Source organism: Mucor mucedo (genome assembly GCF_025094135.1).
Source record: "Mucor mucedo strain NRRL 3635 chromosome Unknown EV154scaffold_42, whole genome shotgun sequence".
Classification (NCBI taxonomy): domain Eukaryota; kingdom Fungi; phylum Mucoromycota; class Mucoromycetes; order Mucorales; family Mucoraceae; genus Mucor; species Mucor mucedo.
In genome coordinates, this window is record NW_026252326.1 from 136,900 (window position 1) to 157,385 (window position 20,486).

Consider the following 20,486-nt stretch of genomic DNA (forward strand, 5'->3'; position numbering starts at 1 on the left):
AAATCGTTTTGCACCCAGCCATTGTTTGTTCTTTCTAGTTATACATATTACACTTGATGGAGCAAGGTAAAAGCTTTTCATAGCCCAATTGACAGACAAACACACTAACACTACACGCAACACGTACATTATTGCTTCACTAGAGGTAATCACACAAAAGTAACATGACTTTGCAGCCCAACTAATCTTTTATTTTTAAAAAAAATAGCTGTATTACTTGATTGCCAAGTTTCTTGCAGCTGGTCCTTGTAAGGAGGCCGCTCGTGTACTTGAAAATGAATTAAGACAACATCGTGAGCTATTACCACATACAATAACCTATGAAGGCAAAAAAGTGCCCATGACCATGGATCGACTTGTATGTAATAACCACTATCAGTAACATATGTATTTAAAACCAACTCTTTTATAGTCAAGAGAATATCCCAACATTAACGACAACTATCTCTTGGAACTCATTGGCAAATTCTTGGGACATTTCAAAGAAACAGGCGATCCCAAAATACTTCGAGTGAGCGCATTAAGGCATGGTGATAAATCGCTTTTAACCATGCTTTCTGCTTTTGTCCATAACGAAGAAGTGGAACGTTGCAACTACTTGACCATGACAAAACCACAACTCTCAAAATTATCACTTCGTAAGTCTGTCTCAGTCTAAATAACGCGTTCTTCCCATCTTTTTTTTTTATATCTTGCATGGACGTTGACTTTTTTAGAATAGATCGTATGCTTATCGCAAGAGAAATGGGTGCAAAAGTCATCAAAAAGAATGAAATGCCAACTGCATTATCCACATTTTATAGAGAAGTAGGTTTTGACTGAGAGATAAAACAAAGAACAAAAAAAATTAAATTATGCAACTTTTTTTTTTTTTCTCCAGCGTGTTACTATATCAGGTCATCGTAATCCAGTCTATTGTGTTGCATTTGATAAAACCAACAGACGTTTATTCACAGTAAATTTTTATTATACAAGCTCACTGTATCAATTTTTACTTAATTGAAGCATATAGGGAAGTGACGATTTCTTAGTAAAGGTATGGTGTGTTCGCACAGGCTACCTTATCCACACCATCCGTGGTCACCAAAACATCATTACAGATATTACCATCAACCAAGAAAACACCTTGATCGCTACAGCTTCTTCCGACGGTTATGTACGTGTTTGGACCATGGACGAATACAAACCCATCATGTCACTCCGTCCCAATGCATCCACCATCAAACCTTTCACGACCGTCAAATTCTCTCCTTCACCTCGTGCAGAAACCCGTTACCTCATGGCCACCAATGAAGACGGCATCGTCAGACTTTGGAAATGGGATCGAGATACACTCCAGTTTTTTGATATCGAATCACCCATCACCTTCAGTTGTAAATTTAGAGCAAAGGATCGTCTGAGATGTTCGTCATTTAATTATACTGGTACCAAATTTGCTGTAGCGGGCGATGATGGATTTGTCTATGTATTTTCAACAATTCAGGTACAAACAGCACACGAAGGGATTATCGCAACAACAGAGGATCAAAGGCCCGCTGGGCGTAGTCGAAAGAGAGTCGCCAGTGCCTTGTTTCCTGATAAAAGTGGTCAGGTACAAGCTCAACCTGTGGTACCTATTGGTACCTTGGAGGGCCATATGGGCAGTGTGACGGATTTAGCTTATAGTCATGATGGACAACGTATCCTGAGTGGATGTCAGGATGGAACTGCTAGAATATGGAAATTTAATAAGGAAACAAAGACATGGAGTTCCATCATTTGTGAGTATATATTTTTTTTTTATGTATACATGGGGATTAGGGGAAATAACTAATATTTTATTTAAAAAAGTGGATGTAAAGAAACCTTCTCAAGGAAATACGATTGTCACACCTCTAAGAAAACCTCAAAAGAAACCCGACACAACCCCCACCATACTCACAGACGATTCAGACGAGATTGGCTCATTGATGCCTTTCATGGATGAAAGTCCTACGCAGGAAGAGATGGATATCGAACCATCTGACCCTTTACCAACCTCAGATCCAGCCAAAGTATCCATGATTGCTTGGAGTTCAGATGATCGTTGGTGTTTTGTCGCTTCCAATCACGGAGAAATTCGAGTCTATTATGCCTACAATGGCGACATGGCTTGTTTATTAAAAGGACACGAAGGAGAGATTTATGCCTTGGATAATCACCCACTCGATCCCAGCACTATTCTTTCAGCCGGTTATGATGGTAAAGTAATATTATGGGATGTCGAAAAACAAAAAGTGATCACCTGTCAGAGCCATGCCGGACGAACCTTCACCGATTGTAAGTTTTCCAAGGACGCCATGAAATATGCCATCACAGATGAGGAAGGACATTGTACATTATTTGGAATCGGTGGGTTGGATAAAGATTACGAACAAGTGAGAAGTTGGGAACGAGGTCAGTATTTTATGTCAGATTATCAAGCATTGCGCCATTTTGCTGATGGCTCCTTTTTGGATGAGCCCACACAACAACCGCCTTATGCATTACCGCCTTCACCCATCATTGATTTACAAGGTGTGGCCTACCCCAACCAAAAGAAATTTGGCTACGGTCGAACCATTCCAACTACATCAGAGACATTTGAAGTCGAGGATATGAAACGATCTGCATGTTACGATCAAGAAGAGGAAGAAATTAGAACAACAAAGTTAATCATACTTCCTGCTGTGGATCGTGCAAGTATTGCTAAACGAAGAAGAGAGTTTGTACGGTTTGAGGATGAGGATGATGCAGAGATCGCTGCTGCTGCTACACAACTTCAATTCCCTCCACCTCCTGTATTACCAGTTTTATTACCTGATGATTCAGCCGATGAAGATTATCACGATGAGGACGATGATGAACCTGGAAACGCTGCATATGCCTCCAGTGGAGCGAGTAGTGATGAAGGTGGCTCGGACGATTTCGTCACACGAGATAACGATACGCATCCACAAAGTGAAGAAGAGGGTGATGAAGAAGGTCCTGTCACCCGGAGTAGAGCAGGTCAATTACATATACCACCTAGAACTACATCATCACGTAATCATGTACGCCGTGGAGCTAGTTCTTCCCGTAGACGAGGACGAGGACGGAGTACACGTGGCACGAGTCGAGGAGGAGGAGGGGCAGGAGGAAGAAGCGTGGTTGCAGTCTCACGATCCACTCGTAAACGTAACCGAGCTAGATCCGATGACGATGAAGAGGAACAACCCGTTCGTGCTCGTGCGCGTCGTAGAGTAGCAGAAATACCTTCGTACATGGAAAGTGATCTCGAAAGCGATGAAGAAGAATTTGTCGAGGTGGAAAATCATGATGATCCAACCCTAGTGGAACATACACGAGAACAACATTTACAACAACAATTAAGCGATCATTCAGAAGCAGGTCCTTCTCATAGCGCACCGTACATAGAAAATCATAATCATCCTAATACCACTTACACTAATACTAATATTGCCAGCGCTTCTACCTCTACCACTACTACCTCATCTTCCTCTACATATATGCAATCTCGTACACATCGAGCTGAAGGCGAAGATCGTAAAGGCAAAAGAAAGCTACGTTCTGCCGTACCTACCAGTGATAGTGACGATGATTTCATCATTCCTACAGAGACTGCACCTACACCTGTTTCAACAGGCAATAGCGGAAGAGCCACCCGAAGTACTCGAGCCAGTCAACCTGTGCATGAGCCCGCACCTCCGAATATACCAGCACCTGTTGTCATTATTAAAAAACAAACGAAACACAGAGACGGACCCCGCGAACTCTCGGAGGAAGAAATCAAGCAACATGAACCAATTCCTTGGATCACCACCACCGAGAAATCACTAACAAAATATCTTCCCCAAATGGGAGATTATGTTGCAGTATTGACAGAAGGACATAAGCAATACTTGAAATCATCCGATATGAAGCAATACTTTGACGATAAATACGGTATTCTGGATAAACATGAACCTGTGGTATTTGGAAAAATTGTGGGTATTACCTGGCTTGTGGGACCTCCTGCTTATTGTAAATTAAAATTGGCTATGGTTGAACTTGCTAATATTCAAAACGTTCTCTTTCATGGTGCATCGCCTATTTGGACTAGCCTGAAACGAGTCGAGATTATTGAATACAGCGATGAAGATGGTCGACCTGAATTTATCGTCTTATGGCAACGTTTCCTAGCTTCCATGAATGTCTTCAAGTCGTTGCAGGTAGGCCAAAAAGTAGATGCGATCTATGATGAAGGTCAATATACCGGTACAATCTCAAGCTGTAATGTGAACGGCCTGTATTGGAAAAGAGCAAATCTGCCTAGTCCGTGGGCTTTTTATCATGTCATTTGGGATGATGCAAGTTCAACTCCCGAGGACCTGTGTCCGTGGGAATTAGTGCCTACAGGAGAAGACTTCAGAAGAAGGTATAATGTCGAACCAAGTTTAACACCGGCTCAAATCAAACGTGCCAAAGATATTCTTACTTGGCTTTCAAGCTCGGACGAATTTTACTTGTATGTTCATCAAGTCAACTATTATGATTATCCACCTTATTTGTCCTTGATTGCCTATCCCATTTGTCTTGATATGATCCAGGAAAGACTGGATAATGATTTTTATCGCTCTGTAGAAGTAAGAATATACAGCACTTTTTTTTTGATATATCGTTTTTTTGTATTTATTTATTTTTATCTTAGGGACTGATCGAGGATGTGGAATTAGTGAAAAAGAACGCAATGAAGTATAATGCGGATACGTCAGCAGCTCATAAAAACGCCATCCGACTAGCTAATTTCTTCAAAACACGTCTAATTAGTAAGTTCTAATTTTTTTTTTTTTATCAAACAAAGTTGATATGTCAACATCTAACCATGTCTACATGTAGAACCATCGATGCCACTGGCTTGGTCAAGAGGAGGAGGAGGCGGGTCGCGAAAAAAGATCGTCGCGGAAGAATCCGATGATGATTATGATAATGCTCAAGGGTATGAGTCGGAAGAAGAACCCATCGTCAAGAAAGTAAAAGAAGAATATCATTCTGACGATGAAGAGGATGATGATGAGTTCTTAAATGATGACGATGAAGATGATTTTTATGAATAAATAAAGCTTTTTTATTTTATTTTATTTTATATATATATATATTTTTTTTACATGCCCTTAATATAAGCAGGGTTGGCAGCGAAAATGCCTTGAATGATACGAATAATGTTCTCAAGAGCTTCTAACCATCCCTTCATTTGTGCTGTGGCTTCATCAGTGATGACACCAATCTTTTCATAAAAGTCCTTACGGTAAGGACAGGCCTTCATGGCAAGCTAAAAATAGAGTTTCCAAGCATTAATTTTTTTTTAATTTAGATATTTATATTTATTTTTACTTACGCCAAATACGGGACGAACAAGCATGTTGTGATGCTTTCTTAATGTTTGCTCATAGGCTTTGGTGAAGGAAGCAGCTAATTCTTCACTACCATCATCCAAACTACGGCGTAAAGCTTGTGCGGTAAAGTCAAGACCTCTAGTTTTTCATACATAACCGTTAGAACCGATCTTTTCCCCCCTTTTTTATTCTTTTTTTATGTTCGTTACCTAGACAACCAGAGAAGACCTTCGGTAGCAACTCTCTTCTTTTCGGGGGATTCGGTCAACAACAACTCTTGAAGTGTGCTGTTGGCAGTTGGGTTAGACAAGAAACGTTCTCTAATTTTCTAATTAAGAAAAAAAAAGGGGGAGGCGGGGTTAAACTATGTCCCTAAGAAAGTATCAACCCGTATTGCTTTACCTTGATGTTGCCATTCATATCATTTTGAACAACAGCAAAGGCTTTAGAACCAAGTAAATCTATACACTTTATGGATTAGCACAATCATGAAAAAGATGAATGTCGACAAAAAAAAAACCTTACCGAAAAGTTTGACAAGACCCTCGGTAGCCTCAAGGAATTGTTCAGTATCAATGCCCTTGGTAAGGTCAACATCAACATAGGAGCGAGAAAGAGTATCAAAGAAGGTCATTTTATTTTCAAGATGGGAGAGAAAAAGGTAAATAATTAAAAACTAGCAATAAAGGAATTTTAATAGGCAAAAAAAAAAAACGCGGTTTTTTCAAAGCCAGATGGATGATCATTGCCATGTCTTTGACGGAAATGCTACAGGTGTCATATCAACTGGTGGAACTAGACTATCTGAACTAGACATGTGCCTTTTTTTACTTGTACCATCTCCATCCTCAAACCTATCTCCCTGAATAAATCCTTCTGGTAATTCTTGACCGTTTAAATGGCTGTAATCAATTATGTAATTAGCGTCTGCATAGACTCCCATCTTTTCCAATTTTTCTTCCTCAGGGTCCATTGCGAATTTCTTTCGAGTGTGATGAGAGAGTAAATAAGCAGACCATAAAGTGGTGATTTGGAATAGTCGAGTCGCGTGTTTACTTGCCAAATCAATCAACGTCTCCTGAATTACATCTACGTCTAATTTAATAACAGGATCACCTGGAAGCATATTGTCTGCCTCCTCGTCCATAAAGTTTAGATAGCGATCCTCTCTTCCCAAATTCACAGCACGAAGAATCGTATCTCTTTATATATCAAAAAAAAAAAAAAAATATCAGTAACAGATTCTTTTAAAAGTTAAACAAAAAATTTACTGGTCAATGGATTTGTTGTCTCTGAGTTTATATAAAGTGCAAAGTTTCTGCAGCTCCTCCATAATATTTTCGGCCTGATACATGTGTTTGACAACCAGTTTTTTGACAGTAGTGACATAGCGCTTTAGTTTTCGCTTCTGAAGCACCTTTAAATGATTTTTAAAGTAGTATCGTTTGGAACGAATCAAATCTCCTCCTTTGGAAGGACGACCGACTTTACCGTTGGACTTTGGGTAGTCTTCCAAACCCTCTCCACTTGCTTTTAATTTTTTATTTTTACCACAAAAAAAAAAAAAAAATTGAATCGTTAAAAGTTTTTGCTTTCTTTCGGAACTGCTTTCAAAAACTGTTTACCAGCATTCTTTCTTTTTCTGTTTAAGCCTGCGATCATTGTAAATGGAAACAAAAAAAGAGAAAGTTTTTTTTTTCAAAATGTGTGACGTTCATATCCGTTTTTTTTTAATCGGTCCACAAGGGGGGTTTGTATTACATGACATCTAAAATGGTATCATTCATTTGTTCCTTTTAAGGATCGACTTTAGTAATGATGAGAGCTCCCAATAAATAGGACCGAATAACCTGAAAAGTGTTAAGTTAAATTCGAAGGGACCTGAAATGTTCCACCTTCATATCCCTGAATAATGCTAGTTACGTCTTTAAAAAGAAAAACAGATTAGTCTTCTACACTTCTGATCATATGTTACAGGCTTATAAATATATCTCTAACTTGGTCTACCTTTTCCTTGCATGCAATTATCAAACTAATTAACGACTTACAAGTTGTGAAAGGTATTGCTCTTGAAAGTCACAAAGCTCTCAGTTTAAAATTTAAGTTACATATACCCACAGCATGTGTAGCTTTCAAATCTATTTGGCCTATTTAAATTGTGGATGAAGTACTATATCGTTCAGTAATATGCTGCCTTTTTAAACAGATGGAAAGCATCAGAATTACAAATGCATCTTTTGTCAAGTGATAAATTAATAAATATGCCTACATATGAAATATTTCTCATTTATTGTAATATACGTCTTAGCGCTTTAGTATTATGGGATCCCCGAAAGTACGAGTCGCTCAAGGTACTGATGCACCAATGTAAAATAAACTTAAAAATACCACTTGCATCTATGTAATCTCATTGTATATAGTCATAAGGCGGATAACTCTCATGAATTAGTCAAAAGGATACCGAAAGAAAAATCCAGTTTCTACTGAAAGTGATAAGACTTATTAAGCTGGCCCCCCGAAGGAATTCCCTAGTCTAATCTTTTTTTTTCTCCCCTGAGAATATACTCGTCTCTAAGTGTATTGTAAACAAGCAAAAAGTGTTGCATAATTCACAATGATATTATAATGCCATCCAGTATTACTCAGATACCAGGTGCCATACAGAGCATGATTGCTTCAATTATATTGGTATCAAGCGGTACAATACTAAAAGACTGGCGATACTATCCACTCTCATGAATTGTTTAAGAATCAAGCTTACTTACGGCTGGTGTTACTGGAAAATGTCTAGTTACAAAGAACATATAATAATGAATTCTTCGCTGTCAATAATATAAGAAAATCATTAAATGACGTATTCCCTTCTCAAAAAGCAAATGTTTAAAATCAACCCCATATCAGATAATTTTTATGTTAAAATTCTCTTAATACATTAACTGCTTCTCCCAAAAACCAGTATTAACTACGATAAGATAAGCGGTGATATATTAAAATTTCTTTGAAAAAGATGATGATAGAGATATAAAGAATTCAAAGATAGTAAATGTACAAATATTTTAGACCATGTCCAAAACTTTATTAAAAAAAATTTGAAAACTTGACAACAACGTTTTAATTAAATTCTATGATCTTGCAACTGGTTAAAGATGTAAACACGCAAAAAGTAGTGTCTTTTTGCGTGAAAACGTATGCGATCTATTTTTTTTAAAAGTACGACAGCGACCACGCCCGTGTTTTTAAAGCCAGGAATTCCTCTTTTTTTCTTTTCTCTCTCTCTTTCTTTTTTTTGTTTTTAACAAAATTATTATATAATTATGACTTTAAGCTTAAGCTTACCTAATTTCCCATTATTCAAAAATGGTATTGAGTATGGCACAGGTGAGAATAATATCGCTATTGACGATATCAGGATGGGACAAAGCTTTTGTTATCTCGAATTAATGCAAGCTGTGGCACACTTGCGACTCGAGCTTTTAAATGGAAAAAGGTACTCCCGTCTTTAATTAAAAAAAAAAAGAAAAGTACCTTACCACCCATCTTTTCATGTAGTAGTTTAAACGGAGAGAGAATTGCAATCTTATGCCCAAGGTAAAAAAAAAAGCAAAAGCATATTTGGTTTTTTTATAAAAAGTTAAAAAACAAAGTTACATTATAGTGGATTTCCTTACGTGGTGTGTATATTAGCTATTTGGGCTGCAGGTGGTATAGCTGTACCTTTATGTAACTATGATTTACCTGTGCGAAAAAAAAAACAGTGAACTAATTATACCTTGTGTTTCAATATAGGTACCTCACATCCAACACCCGAGCAAATCTATACACTGGAAGATTCACAAGCTTCCATCTTATTGAGTCATCCTGTATTCGAAGAAAGAACAAAAGAATTGATCAGTAAAACCAAAGTAAAATGTATTAACAAGGATGACGAATCATATATGTACAAGGGAGATTCAGTCCCCACTTTGTTCGAATCCGATTTTCATGCAGGAGCCTTGATTATTTACACCAGTGGTACAACGGGAAAACCCAAGGGCGCTGTTTCTACACACGCAATCATTCACGCACAAGCATCTGTGCTTGTGACATCTTGGTATTGGTCCAGTACGGATCGTATCCATCATATCCTCCCCTTGCACCATATTCATGGTATCGTCAATGCTCTCATTACACCTCTTCTCATTGGGGCTACGGTCGAAATGCACCAAAAATTCGTGGCAGAGCAAGTGTGGGAACGTTGGTCAAATGTCGATTTACCTCCCTTGACTGTATTCATGTCTGTACCCACCGTCTATTGTAAAGTAGCTTATAATTCATTTTAAGGTGTAATATTGCTAACTCATTGTTCTATCTATTTTAGCCAAATTATACCAACATTATAAAAAGGTGGATAAGGAAACACGTATTGTGTTCACTAAAGGATGTCAGCAGTTTCGATTTATGGTGTCAGGTTCAGCTTCTTTACCTACCACATTACGTAATTATTGGCGAAAGGCAAGTGGGGGTCAAGTTCTGTTGGAACGTTACGGCATGACAGGTTAGTTATATAAAAAAAAATATTTGGGCGGCGGAGGCCGTTCCATCATTCTTGGGTATTTTCAAAATTGACCAAAAAAAAAAATAGAAATCGGTATGGCTTTAAGTCAAGAATATGTAATCTGGGAAAGGGTACAAGGTACTGTTGGTATTCCTTTACCTGGTGTTCAAGTACGTATCATTGCAGAAGACGGTAAAGATGTGACAGACAAGAGAAATACACCAGGTATGCTTCAAATCAAGGGAAACACCGTCTTTAAAGAGTATTGGCAAAGACCTGAGGCTACAAAGAAAGAATTTACAAAGGATGGATGGTAAGAGAGAGAGAGAGAGAGAGAGAGAGAGATAAGCAAGTATTTGGAGATTTATTATAAATTAGGTTCCAAACAGGTGATGTATCTCAAAGACTTGGGCATCATGGATATTATCAAATCATGGGTAGAAATAGTATCGATATCATTAAGGTAAATGCTTTGTTGTTGTTGGGAATGAATTAAATATTTTAACATCGTTATTATAAATAGACTGGCGGTGAAAAGGTATCCGCTTTAGAGATTGAAAGGGAATTGCTATCTTTGAATTTGGGTATTCAAGATGTAGCTGTAGTGGGTATCTCTGATCCTGAATGGGGTCAAAAGGTAGCTGCTGTTGTAGTGATGGATGATGGCAAGGTAAAATTAAACAAAGTGTATTTTTTGTTGTTGTTGATATATTGACTCTGACCCGTTTTGAAAAATCTCAGGAACTCGATTTATTAACCATCCGCAACAATCTCAAAAAACAATTGGCTGTTTATAAAGTGCCTAGTTTATTAAAGGTCGTTTCTGAGTTACCCAAAAATGCAATGGGAAAAGTAACCAAGAAGGACCTTGTATGTTTATTTTAGACACATATAAAAATCTTAATTATTCTCTCTCTCTCTCTTTCTGTTTTTTTTTTCTTTCTTTATTGTCCTGGTTATTTTTTTTTAAAAAAAAAATGCCTCATTTACTGAAATTCTCAGCACTATTGATATTGTCTCAATTCGTGTTTCTATCGCATCAATTACAACAATGTTTAGGCACAATTAAGCAATCCAACAGCGATTATACGTTTGCTCTAGCTCACGTAGACGACTTTCATAACCCTCTTTCTGTTCAAGAAGCCTGCTATTATAGCTGTGGTGCTCAAGTGGTCACTCAATCCTCAAACAGAGGTGATATGTCCCGTCTTACACTCATGGATAATGCTGCACAGCTTTTAACAGCCACCGGATTTCTGACGGTCGGCGAAAGCTATTTTTTGGTACGGGATAGGGTTAAAATAATAATAGAAAAACCCCCAGGTATTAACGTGTCATTTTTATAGAACCATCTAGGTATGGAAGACAATGAAGGAGGTAAATCATAATCTGTCATATATTTTTTTTTGGACCTTTAACTGAAAATACTCCGTTTATGTATTTAGGAAATGGTATTGGGTGTATACAAGTGAAGCCGTAAGTAAACACATAATTGAAGAATAGAGCAAAGAATGTAAACGATTATATGTTTAGTGGCAATCGAATCAATCACTTTCCAAAAAGTCACGCCGTATGTGCAATGGCAAAAGCTGCAGTATGTGGATTTTGGGGCCAGGTAAAAATGAAATTTTTTTTATTGCTGCATGAGGACGGGAATGGTTAATCACTAGAGTCACTTTAGCAATCCATTCCGGCCACACCAAGTGGCATGTTACCCGTCACAGTCGCGCCACAACCCACTCCAAGCACTCCACCTACAGTGGCAGGACCTCCTCCACCTCCCCCACCACCACCTCCACCACCTCCACCTCCACCACAAACTACACCTGTGGCTCCAGCACCACCTACAACTAGTACTACTATACCAGAAGCTACCAATCTTTTACCGGATATTGAAGCCGGGTCTGATCTTTTCCCCTTTGTGGATGAGCCTTCGCCTTTACCTAGCCAACAACCTATTGGCTCTCAATTTAGCGTGAATGGTAAAAACTTTAATGTGATAAATAAGAATGAAAACAGTCTAGTAGCAGCCGGTGCTGCATGTCAAAAAAATCAAGCCACGATTGCCACAGTAACCAGTGATAGTCTTGAGGCGATTACGGAAAAATTAAAAGCCATGAGCCAAAACCGTATTATCATTGGAACTTGGAACGGCGATAGCTATTCACTGACTGGTCCCAGTTGTTTAATCATGCATGTTGATTATGGTATTTATCCTGGCATCTGTACAGAAGCAGCCTCTATTCTTTGTCAATCATAAACACACACACACACACACAACAGACATGGATATATAAAGAAAAAGGTTTATTTTGGTATTTTTCATTCTGGTTGAGAGTCATGTTCTTTCTTCTCTAATAATTTATCGTCCATATATTTCTCCAATAAATCTAAATAACGACTTTCATTTGTTTGGTTCTTACTAGTGACTTTTTCACACATGTCGACAAATTTCATGTTCATTTTATTCATGGAATCATAATTTTTCTTCATCATGTCTATCTGAACTTGTTGTTTTTGCAAAGTTTGTTCCATCACCAGACGTTGTTTTTCTAACCACCTTAGCTTATCGTCCGTGATAGGTTCTTCACCGTTATGTTGTCTTTTACGAGTTTCTACTATCACTTCATCATAATCACTATCGTCGTCCCTTTTCTTGCTATATAAACTATCTTCTGGGATAGATAAATGACTCAAGTAGCCATCCATGTATTGAAAGTGGTTCCAGTAGGACACCATTGGCATCTGTTGAGATGCTGCAGATGCTGATTTTTGTTGTTGTACCACTAAACAACTTCTCTCCGCATTGTATTTTCTCATCACTTTTCCCCATCTTCTCATCAAGACATGTTTACTTCTATCATCATGTGTAATGCTATTATATTCCTTTGTAAGCTGAATCCAACTATCCACACTTTGTTTCGGGTCTTCGCTGGAAATACCATTGTAGTACTTTCGATGAAGTTGGATCAAAATAGCAATATTGGCTTCCGACCAATACTTTTGTACGTAGCCTTCTTCATGCTTATAACTAGGAGAATCAATGGGCGTACTAATAATAAACTGTGTTGCCGAAGGAGGAGACGCTTGAGGTTTCATGATGTGTTTTGGACTAGGGCTGGTGTTTTCTGCAGCAGTAGCAGTAGGTCCACTATTGGAAGCAGGAGCAGAACCAGTAGCAGAAGCAGCAGCGGCGGCGGCGGCGTTTGCTGGAGCCGCTCGAAGTCGTGTCGCAGCAACAGCTGCAGTTGTGGCAATAGACAGTGATGTTGAAGGCGAATTAGTTGTATTGTCGTTTACAGGTTGAGAGCCTACTCGACGGTTAGGCAAGTTCACATTGACCATCCTTTCTCCGTTAAAAGTTTGAGGTACAAAGATATTATTCGTCATCTTTTAATGAAGCTCAATGCTTTATATGATGTGTTGTTAAGAGAGAGAGAGAGAGAGAAAGGGAAAAAATAAAATGTTTTTGATACCCGCAACAAAAAAAAGAAGGGCGGGTGACGTACATTAGGTGAGCGCTGTGAGCGCTGCCCAAAAGAGAATTTTTTTTGAAAATAAAAAGATCTTTCCACATCCTTCATTCTGCTTCTTTTTCTCATTATTTTTTTGACAGAAATTGAACTAGATTAAAAATGTAAGCCTAGAGAGAAACTTTGAAAAAAAAAAGACTTTTCTAACGTGATATTTATAATCATGTAGGGCCTCTTCCGCTTTGAAAATGATTAATCCCAACTCGGATGTAGCTAGACGTGGTCAAGCTCTCCAGCTCAACATTACTGCTGCGATCGGTTTGCAAGATGTTTTGAAGTCTAACTTGGGTCCCAGAGGAACCATTAAAATGTAAGCATTGTTCAAAGAAACCAACTTGATGACCTTGCAAGAAATAAGGGGGGGGGGGAGAGACAGACAGAATGATCTTTCGCGTGTCATCATCATCTTTTTTTTTTTTTATATTTTACTTGACGTTTTCCACTAACATTTTAAAACTTTGTATCACATAGGTTGGTTGATGGTGCTGGTGGTATTAAACTTACCAAGGACGGTAAGGTTTTATTGAGCGAGATGGTAATTTCCTTTTTATTATTATTATAATCGTGTTTGAAATTAACACGTTTTTTTTATTAGCAAATTCAACATCCTACCGCCGCCATGATTGCAAAGGCTTCCATTGCCCAAGATGAAATCACTGGTGATGGTACCACCTCCATTGTTTTATTGGTCGGTGAACTTCTCAAGCAAGCTGAGCGTTATATCTCTGAAGGTCTTCACCCTCGTGTTGTCACTGAAGGTTATGACTTCGCCAAGAAGGAGGCCCTCAAGGTAAAATTTTTAAAAAATAGTCTATTATCCAAATAATGATATCGAAAAAACTAAAAGAAAAAGATGTATAGTTTTTGGAAGAGTTTAAAACCGAAGTACCTGTCGATCGCGAATTACTCGTTTCAGTTGCTCGTACCTCTCTCCGTACCAAGGTACACCGTGCATTAGCTGATACTTTAACCGAAGCCGTCGTAGATGCCGTTTTAGCTATTCGTCGTGAAGGAGAACCCATTGATCTCCACATGGTTGAAATCATGAAGATGCAACATCGTTCTGATTCTGAATCCAAGTTAATTCGTGGTCTTGTTATGGATCATGGTGCTCGTCACCCTGATATGCCCAAGAAGGTCAAAGATGCTTTTATTTTAACTTTAAATGTCAGTCTCGAATACGAAAAGTCCGAGATTAACTCTGGTTTCTTCTATTCTACACCTGATCAACGTGATAAATTAGTTGAAAGTGAACGTAAACATGTCGATGATAAGGTGCGTCGTTTAGTCGAATTCAAGAATGAGGTTTGTAGTGGTGAACATGCTGGTCGTAGTTTGGTAATTGTCAACCAAAAGGGTATTGATCCCCTTTCTCTTGATATCTTGGCCAAGAACGGTATTTTAGCTCTTCGTAGAGCAAAGAGAAGAAATATGGAACGTCTTCAATTGACTTGTGGTGGTGTTGCTCAAAATTCCGTTGATGATTTATCTGTTGATATTCTCGGTTATGCTGGTAGTGTCTATGAACAAGTCTTGGGCGAAGATAAATATACCTTTATTGAAGATGTGAAGGATCCTTACAGTGTCACCATTTTAATCAAGGGTCCTAACCCTCATACCATTTCTCAAATTAATGATGCTGTTCGTGATGGTCTTCGTGCTGTCAAGAACGCCATTGAAGATAAATCTGTTGTTGCTGGTGGTGGAGCCTTTGAGGTTGCTCTTTCTCAACACTTGATCGAATATAAGAAGCAAGTAAAGGGACGTGCAAAGATGGGTGTTCAAGCTTTTGCTGATGCCATGTTGGTCATTCCCAAGGTGCTTGCACAAAATGCTGGTTTTGATGCACAAGACGTTATTGTTGCTTTACAGGAAGAACATATGGATGGTCACATTGTTGGTGTTGACTTGAAGTCTGGTGAAACAATGGATCCTAAGCTTGAAGGTATCTGGAACAACTATCGTGTGCATCGTCATATGCTTCATTCATGTTCCGTCATTGCAAGCAATCTTTTATTAGTCGATGAGATGATGCGTGCCGGTAGAACCTCATTAAAGGGACCTCAACTCGGAGAGTAAATAAATAAAATAAAATTATCACGACAGTAAATAAAAACAACTTTCTTTTCTCTTTTTATTTTAATATGTGTTGTATCTATTGACTTCAGCAAAATAGCTGTGTTTCAAAGCAGCTACAGCGGATATTCTAGCTTCAGGTTGATATTGAAGCATATGTGTTAATAAGTCAAGACCACAAGCATCAATGGTAGGCAAAATTTGTGCGATGTTTTGTTGTGGATAAATGACATGTGGTGGTTTGTATTCAGATAATTGAGTTACACCTGGCCAGGTTTGTTCGGTAGGTGTTCCCATCATGCGGAAAATCCTTTGTAGCTGATCTTCATTTGTTGTACCAGGAAAAAGAGGTCTACCCGTATACATTTCTGCCATAATGCAACCAGCCGACCAAATATCAATTGAGGTGGAATACATACGAGACCCTAACAATACATCAGGTGCTCGATACCAAAGAGTCACCACTTCATTTGAAAATGTATTCACAGGTATACCGAACGCACGAGCCAAACCAAAATCACCCAATTTTAATTCTCCCCGCTTATTAATTAATAGATTTTGAGGCTTTAAATCACGATGAAGTACTCTATTTTCATGACAGTACGCAATACCTTTAATTAGTTGAAACATGAATGATTTCACAGTGGCCGTATCTAAAGCCCCGTGTCTTGATCTAGCCGTCGTATCCATGTACTTTTTCAAGTCTTGATCCATAAACTCAAAAACCAGCATTAGTTTGCTTTCTGTGTGAATTACATCTAAAAGTCGCACAATATTCGTGTGCTTCAATTCCTTCATTAACGAGATTTCACGAATTGCTGTGGAAGGAGCTCCTTCCTCAGGGTCCAAATGAATTTCTTTTAGTGCCACAATATCTCCATTCGCTCTACTTTTCCCTTTGAAAACAGTTGCATATGTTCCTTCACCCAACTTTTCCTGTCTCAGGTACTTTGCTTCGGGATTTATTTTAGGTGACGCCATGAAGAATACTAAAGACAATGTCTTTAGCTCTTAATTTTCTCTCCTTAGTATTCGTTGAGGCTCTTACCTTTACTGTAATGAAGACAAAAACAAAGAAAAAATAACAAAGAAAAAAAAAGGTTGCCAACTAATAACGGCTTTACCTTGATCACGCACAGAGTGACTTGCATGGGCTGAGATAAAAAAAATCGTAACCTTGACTACTTAATGAACTGAACAAGCCTTTATATTGGATCGAATTCCATTCAATTTGTCGTATAAGTATACTCTTACTTTTCCGATAAAGACGAGTAGTGTGAAAACCAATAAAAGAAGGAGTATTCCACCCAGTCTTCGCATAAAAAAAAAAAAAGAGGGAGATCAGACTCCATACTCCTGAAAAAAACAGTTGACGCATGAACAAGATTTTAAATACCACAAGTTTTTTTTTTATGTATAAAAGTAATAGGGGAAGGGGGAGGAAAAGAGACAACAACAAGAAAGAAAGCAATAGCTAATATCTTCGTTCAGCAGCGATTTTTTCTCTTACAGCGTTAATGTTTTGCTTGACCCAATGATCCTTTTCTCTAAGCTCTTGTTCTTCTCTTCTCAATCTTGCAATTTCTTCTCTTAATTGTTGCTCACGAGTCAACAATGTAGCTGTAGAAGAATCCCTTCTGATACCACTGTTACCTCTTCTATCTTGAGATTCATCCATCATACGAGTAGGTGACATTTTTGATCTGTGATATGACATTGAATCGGCCATTTTATATTATGTATGTATATATAAATCTATATACTTTTTGTAAGAAAAAAGAATGAAAAAGAAAAAGGAAACCATTGCACTTTATTATATACGTTATTCCCCTCACAACTGTTGTTCACCCCTAATGGTCTTCGTTTCTTAAATAAACCCATCCCCCCCCCTTTTTTTTTTCTTATAAATGTTTATTTAGACTCTCCTTTACACGCTTCTGCTATGAACCAATTATATAAATCAGTTCATTCTAATAAAAGACCAAAAATATCATTGGTGATGCAATATTTATGCTTCTTTACTTACTGGGTTTCAACAACATCGTAACCCCTTTTTCTCCCCCAATTTCACGCTTAAGAGGGGAAACAGACCACCGGGGATAATGAAAACACATTCTACTACTGCATTAACTTAATTACTTTCTTTTTTAAAAAGAGAAGCGTTGGTAAATAATAAAAAAAGGAATGTATCAGTATAGATAGCAAAAATTAAAAAAAATAACAAAAAAACAGTTCATATAATCTGAACTAGTCTGGAGATTGCTAAACAGGTGCAGCAGTAATGGGCTGGATCTAGCTTTTTTCAGGATAAGAGCGGTAGATTTTCTTGTGATAAACGCGTATAAACAATCCCCACCAGCTCTCAGATGATAATGTTACGCATAATTAACTGTGTCTTTAATTATATAATTTATACTAGAACTAGGGATCATCAATTATCTGGCAAACACTTTAAAGTTTCGTCACACATTAGAGAGAGGGGAGGGGGGTGGATTAATTTCCCTCCCAATATTACTGTAAATAACCCAATTGCCTGAAAAAAAAAGACTATTTTTGTATATTGAACAGATTTGTTGAGTGAAATTATTTTTCGTTTTACTTTTAATAACAGGTTTTCAACCGGGGCGTAAGAGAGGTTTAAAGAACTGAGTGATTTACATTTTTAGACTGTCCATATTGGACCTATTTTGAATATTCTTCAATGTTCGACAGTGTCGGATGTTTGCTGTACAGTTTGGTCTCAAATGGATGTACAGATTATTTTAATGTGTGTAGATAAAAAGTACCACTGTCAAAAAAAAACTTATCTTGCTTAACTACTTAATTTGCTCATCTACAACACTATTGATCATCGACTTATTGCTTTATGAGTGCAACCATCACCACCAGGAAATATCTCCTATATCATCAGCACACACCCCTTCCCCCAACTTGGCTAGTTTTATTTATTTTTTTCCTTCAAATCATTTGACGAAACAACCTTTTATAGTTTAAAATTCTCTATTGTTTGAATGGTTCCCGTTACTGTCTATAGTTTCTACTTTTTTTTTTGTGGCAAAATTAAATTAACAATCGGTTGATAAAATAACATGAAAGAAAAAGTAGTCAGTTGATATACAGTAAGTTTTTTTTTAGCAATCAGAAAATGGAGTTTTTTTTTTCTTCAACCGATCGGTCCAAATACGGCAGTTGCCATAGAGAGGACGAAATATATAGCAAAACCCAACCCACATAAACCCACCCCGTGGTTTAAGAAAACTCTAGACTTCATATATAAAGAAAAGAGTAACAATATATAGCTTGCTTAGAAAGTTATAAAGAATAGCAATTTATTTTCTCAAATGAAAAAGCGTATCTCAGAGAGCCCTTTACCATATATTTTATCCCCTCTACGGCAAAAAAACATGCCAGCTTATACCAGGCGATTGTAAAAAAACATGCTGAAAGTCAAAAAAAAAAAAAAAAAAAAAAAAAAAAAATAGAGTACAACCATCGAATACGACATCAAGTATATTTTATAAATGCATTTTCGATAAAGGAGATATGCCTTTTATTCATAATTGTTTTCAATGATTATAATGAGAAGAGATGGATATTCTTTTGCATGATAAAAAGTAATTAATTGCTTGAAATAAGATGTGATCAGTTAGAGTTGGTGGATGATCGTCGTAATGATGAGTATCGCAATTAAGAACAGGCTCATAGCTTGATATAATTTTTGCAATTTTGCTCGATTGAGCAATAAATAGATGAATATCAGCAAGCTTTAAGGCCAATTATATATGTTCGACTTCACTCGTGGTATATATATATATTAACCTTAGTACTATGTAAAACGTAAAAAGTTGCGTGATTACCTAATTGTCAATCTTTAAATCATAAGCATGCCATGAAGGAATAACCTGATTTATGTGAAACTGACTATACGTGTCAATCTTATTTTAAATTATAAAAATGCAAATGAATTTAAAGGTGAGACCTGTGATTTTTATTTAAGAGGGCCTTAATGTGTTTAAGTAAGGCATAAATAAGATATCAGAAAAGGTTCTATTAAATCATTTCTGGAATCATTGAAATATTTCAAGGTAATGAACAACTATATATATATATATATATATATAAAGTCCCAGTTATCTCATTGTACATTATAACATTTTGAAGGATCACTGCTTAGGTTTGAAAAACCAATTAAAAGAAAGAAATCGGTTGTAGAGCAGACAACAAAGGAGCTACGAGAGGTCCAAAGACCATTCTGGTTTAGTGACTTTCTCGGCAAAAATTCAAGTGATGATGATTCGAATGGTTAAGAATTATATTTATTTTATTGAACCATAATGAGAACCTGTATATATGAAGATAATAGCGAACAGGATTACATTGTCAAATTCTGCTCGCCCATTATGGAGAATTTCTTTCGTGGTTGTGACATCCGCTTAAAATGGTAACTGTCAGTTGACTTATTTATTAAGATACAAAACTAAATATTCACAAATAGGGGCGAGACAATTCCACCCGTTTGTAGTAAAGTCGGTTATCAATGCAAAATTGATATGAGGGTGACTGTTTTAAGAAAATCATCTGTCGATCTTAGTGTCGTCGAATACGCGAAGGCAGTCAAAGTAAAGTCCCTGTATATTAAAATTCTTACAAGATAATTCCATACCCAAAAGATGCGCAGAAAATTCAGGCGCATCTTTTGGCTAACTTTTAAAGACATTTCACATGTCTAACAAAAACTAGTTTTTTAATTATGCGCGGAATATAATTTTTCTAATAATAAAACGGCTCTAAAAACGACACCAGTGTAAAGAACATAGAGATACTTTTCATTAAACCTACTGGAAGGGTATACAAATGGTTCATTTGTAAGTTTTAGGATTTTTCTCAAGGTGAACCCTTTGTGTTTTGGTCGATTTTAGGTCTTTTGAGACTAATTTTTATAACTTTCTTTATACCCGGTCCTGGCCAGTC

At 37.3% G+C, this 20,486-nt stretch overlaps 9 protein-coding genes across 9 annotated transcripts; 4 read left to right on the plus strand and 5 right to left on the minus strand.

The window, feature by feature from the left end:
* Positions 1-23: 23 nt before the first annotated feature.
* EV154DRAFT_507673 (uncharacterized protein) lies at positions 24-5,225 on the plus strand. Its single transcript, XM_051601460.1, has 8 exons — positions 24-66; positions 207-358; positions 413-638; positions 722-807; positions 881-955; positions 1,013-1,760; positions 1,831-4,622; positions 4,688-5,225. Exons 1-8 carry the CDS (start codon positions 57-59, stop codon positions 4,814-4,816), a joined length of 4,218 nt encoding a protein of 1,405 aa, XP_051457939.1. The 5' UTR covers positions 24-56; the 3' UTR covers positions 4,817-5,225.
* On the minus strand, positions 5,081-6,024 carry EV154DRAFT_507675 (glycolipid transfer protein domain-containing protein). The gene is made up of 5 exons (XM_051601461.1): positions 5,898-6,024; positions 5,775-5,833; positions 5,582-5,700; positions 5,375-5,510; positions 5,081-5,308 (listed from the first exon to the last, which is right to left on the minus strand). The coding sequence occupies exons 1-5, from the start codon at positions 6,004-6,006 to the stop codon at positions 5,141-5,143; spliced, it is 591 nt and encodes a 196-aa protein (XP_051457940.1). The 5' UTR covers positions 6,007-6,024; the 3' UTR covers positions 5,081-5,140.
* Positions 6,025-7,041, minus strand: EV154DRAFT_507676 (uncharacterized protein). The gene is made up of 3 exons (XM_051601462.1): positions 6,998-7,041; positions 6,644-6,902; positions 6,025-6,574 (listed from the first exon to the last, which is right to left on the minus strand). The coding sequence occupies exons 1-3, from the start codon at positions 7,032-7,034 to the stop codon at positions 6,115-6,117; spliced, it is 756 nt and encodes a 251-aa protein (XP_051457941.1). The 5' UTR covers positions 7,035-7,041; the 3' UTR covers positions 6,025-6,114.
* Positions 7,042-8,624: 1,583 nt separating this feature from the next.
* EV154DRAFT_220851 (uncharacterized protein) lies at positions 8,625-11,125 on the plus strand. Its single transcript, XM_051594423.1, has 9 exons — positions 8,625-8,859; positions 8,922-8,960; positions 9,017-9,092; positions 9,159-9,665; positions 9,730-9,906; positions 9,994-10,219; positions 10,285-10,369; positions 10,430-10,576; positions 10,648-11,125. The coding sequence occupies exons 2-9, from the start codon at positions 8,952-8,954 to the stop codon at positions 10,789-10,791; spliced, it is 1,371 nt and encodes a 456-aa protein (XP_051457942.1). The 5' UTR covers positions 8,625-8,859; positions 8,922-8,951; the 3' UTR covers positions 10,792-11,125.
* Positions 10,811-11,685, plus strand: EV154DRAFT_507681 (uncharacterized protein). The gene is made up of 3 exons (XM_051601463.1): positions 10,811-11,189; positions 11,253-11,283; positions 11,352-11,685. Exons 1-3 carry the CDS (start codon positions 10,884-10,886, stop codon positions 11,384-11,386), a joined length of 372 nt encoding a protein of 123 aa, XP_051457943.1. The 5' UTR covers positions 10,811-10,883; the 3' UTR covers positions 11,387-11,685.
* Positions 11,686-11,731: 46 nt separating this feature from the next.
* Positions 11,732-13,412, minus strand: EV154DRAFT_507682 (uncharacterized protein). Its single transcript, XM_051601464.1, has one exon. It carries the CDS (start codon positions 13,294-13,296, stop codon positions 12,229-12,231), a length of 1,068 nt encoding a protein of 355 aa, XP_051457944.1. The 5' UTR covers positions 13,297-13,412; the 3' UTR covers positions 11,732-12,228.
* Positions 13,413-13,441: 29 nt separating this feature from the next.
* Positions 13,442-15,557, plus strand: EV154DRAFT_602438 (T-complex protein 1 zeta subunit). The gene is made up of 5 exons (XM_051607283.1): positions 13,442-13,543; positions 13,609-13,749; positions 13,911-13,974; positions 14,035-14,229; positions 14,301-15,557. Coding segments are annotated over exons 1-5 (1,620 nt in total). The 5' UTR covers positions 13,442-13,541; the 3' UTR covers positions 15,519-15,557.
* Positions 15,558-16,865, minus strand: EV154DRAFT_507685 (serine/threonine-protein kinase pef1). The gene has a single exon (XM_051601465.1). It carries the CDS (start codon positions 16,494-16,496, stop codon positions 15,579-15,581), a length of 918 nt encoding a protein of 305 aa, XP_051457946.1. The 5' UTR covers positions 16,497-16,865; the 3' UTR covers positions 15,558-15,578.
* Positions 16,866-16,898: 33 nt separating this feature from the next.
* Positions 16,899-17,439, minus strand: EV154DRAFT_507688 (uncharacterized protein). The gene has a single exon (XM_051601466.1). The coding sequence runs from the start codon at positions 17,242-17,244 to the stop codon at positions 16,990-16,992; it is 255 nt and encodes an 84-aa protein (XP_051457947.1). The 5' UTR covers positions 17,245-17,439; the 3' UTR covers positions 16,899-16,989.
* Between the last annotated feature and the right edge of the window lie 3,047 nt (positions 17,440-20,486).

Excerpts from the sequence above, each read along its gene's own strand:
- EV154DRAFT_507673 (XM_051601460.1), top strand. Across the intron at positions 639-721 it reads ACTCTCAAAATTATCACTTC|ATCGTATGCTTATCGCAAGA; the intron begins GTAAGTCTGTCT and ends TTTTTAGAATAG. Across the intron at positions 956-1,012 it reads CCAACAGACGTTTATTCACA|GGAAGTGACGATTTCTTAGT; the intron begins GTAAATTTTTAT and ends TGAAGCATATAG.
- EV154DRAFT_507675 (XM_051601461.1), bottom strand. The coding sequence starts at position 6,006 with ATGACCTTCTTTGATACTCTTTCTCGCTCCTATGTTGATGTTGACCTT. Across the intron at positions 5,701-5,774 it reads ATATGAATGGCAACATCAAG|AAAATTAGAGAACGTTTCTT; the intron begins GTAAAGCAATAC and ends TTTCTTAATTAG. Across the intron at positions 5,511-5,581 it reads GGTCTTCTCTGGTTGTCTAG|AGGTCTTGACTTTACCGCAC; the intron begins GTAACGAACATA and ends ATGAAAAACTAG.
- EV154DRAFT_507676 (XM_051601462.1), bottom strand. The coding sequence starts at position 7,034 with ATGATCGCAGGCTTAAACAGAAAAAGAAAGAATGCTG. Across the intron at positions 6,903-6,997 it reads CAGAAAAAGAAAGAATGCTG|CAAGTGGAGAGGGTTTGGAA; the intron begins GTAAACAGTTTT and ends AAAAATTAAAAG. Across the intron at positions 6,575-6,643 it reads GACAACAAATCCATTGACCA|AGATACGATTCTTCGTGCTG; the intron begins GTAAATTTTTTG and ends TGATATATAAAG.
- EV154DRAFT_220851 (XM_051594423.1), top strand. Across the intron at positions 9,093-9,158 it reads TGGTATAGCTGTACCTTTAT|GTACCTCACATCCAACACCC; the intron begins GTAACTATGATT and ends GTTTCAATATAG. Across the intron at positions 9,907-9,993 it reads GGAACGTTACGGCATGACAG|AAATCGGTATGGCTTTAAGT; the intron begins GTTAGTTATATA and ends AAAAAAAAATAG.
- EV154DRAFT_507681 (XM_051601463.1), top strand. The coding sequence starts at position 10,884 with ATGCCTCATTTACTGAAATTCTCAGCACTATTGATATTGTCTCAATTC. Across the intron at positions 11,190-11,252 it reads TCGGCGAAAGCTATTTTTTG|AACCATCTAGGTATGGAAGA; the intron begins GTACGGGATAGG and ends TCATTTTTATAG. Across the intron at positions 11,284-11,351 it reads TATGGAAGACAATGAAGGAG|GAAATGGTATTGGGTGTATA; the intron begins GTAAATCATAAT and ends TTATGTATTTAG.
- EV154DRAFT_507682 (XM_051601464.1), bottom strand. The coding sequence starts at position 13,296 with ATGACGAATAATATCTTTGTACCTCAAACTTTTAACGGAGAAAGGATG.
- EV154DRAFT_602438 (XM_051607283.1), top strand. Across the intron at positions 13,750-13,910 it reads CCCAGAGGAACCATTAAAAT|GTTGGTTGATGGTGCTGGTG; the intron begins GTAAGCATTGTT and ends TGTATCACATAG. Across the intron at positions 13,975-14,034 it reads AGGTTTTATTGAGCGAGATG|CAAATTCAACATCCTACCGC; the intron begins GTAATTTCCTTT and ends TTTTTTTATTAG.
- EV154DRAFT_507685 (XM_051601465.1), bottom strand. The coding sequence starts at position 16,496 with ATGGCGTCACCTAAAATAAATCCCGAAGCAAAGTACCTGAGACAGGAA.
- EV154DRAFT_507688 (XM_051601466.1), bottom strand. The coding sequence starts at position 17,244 with ATGGCCGATTCAATGTCATATCACAGATCAAAAATGTCACCTACTCGT.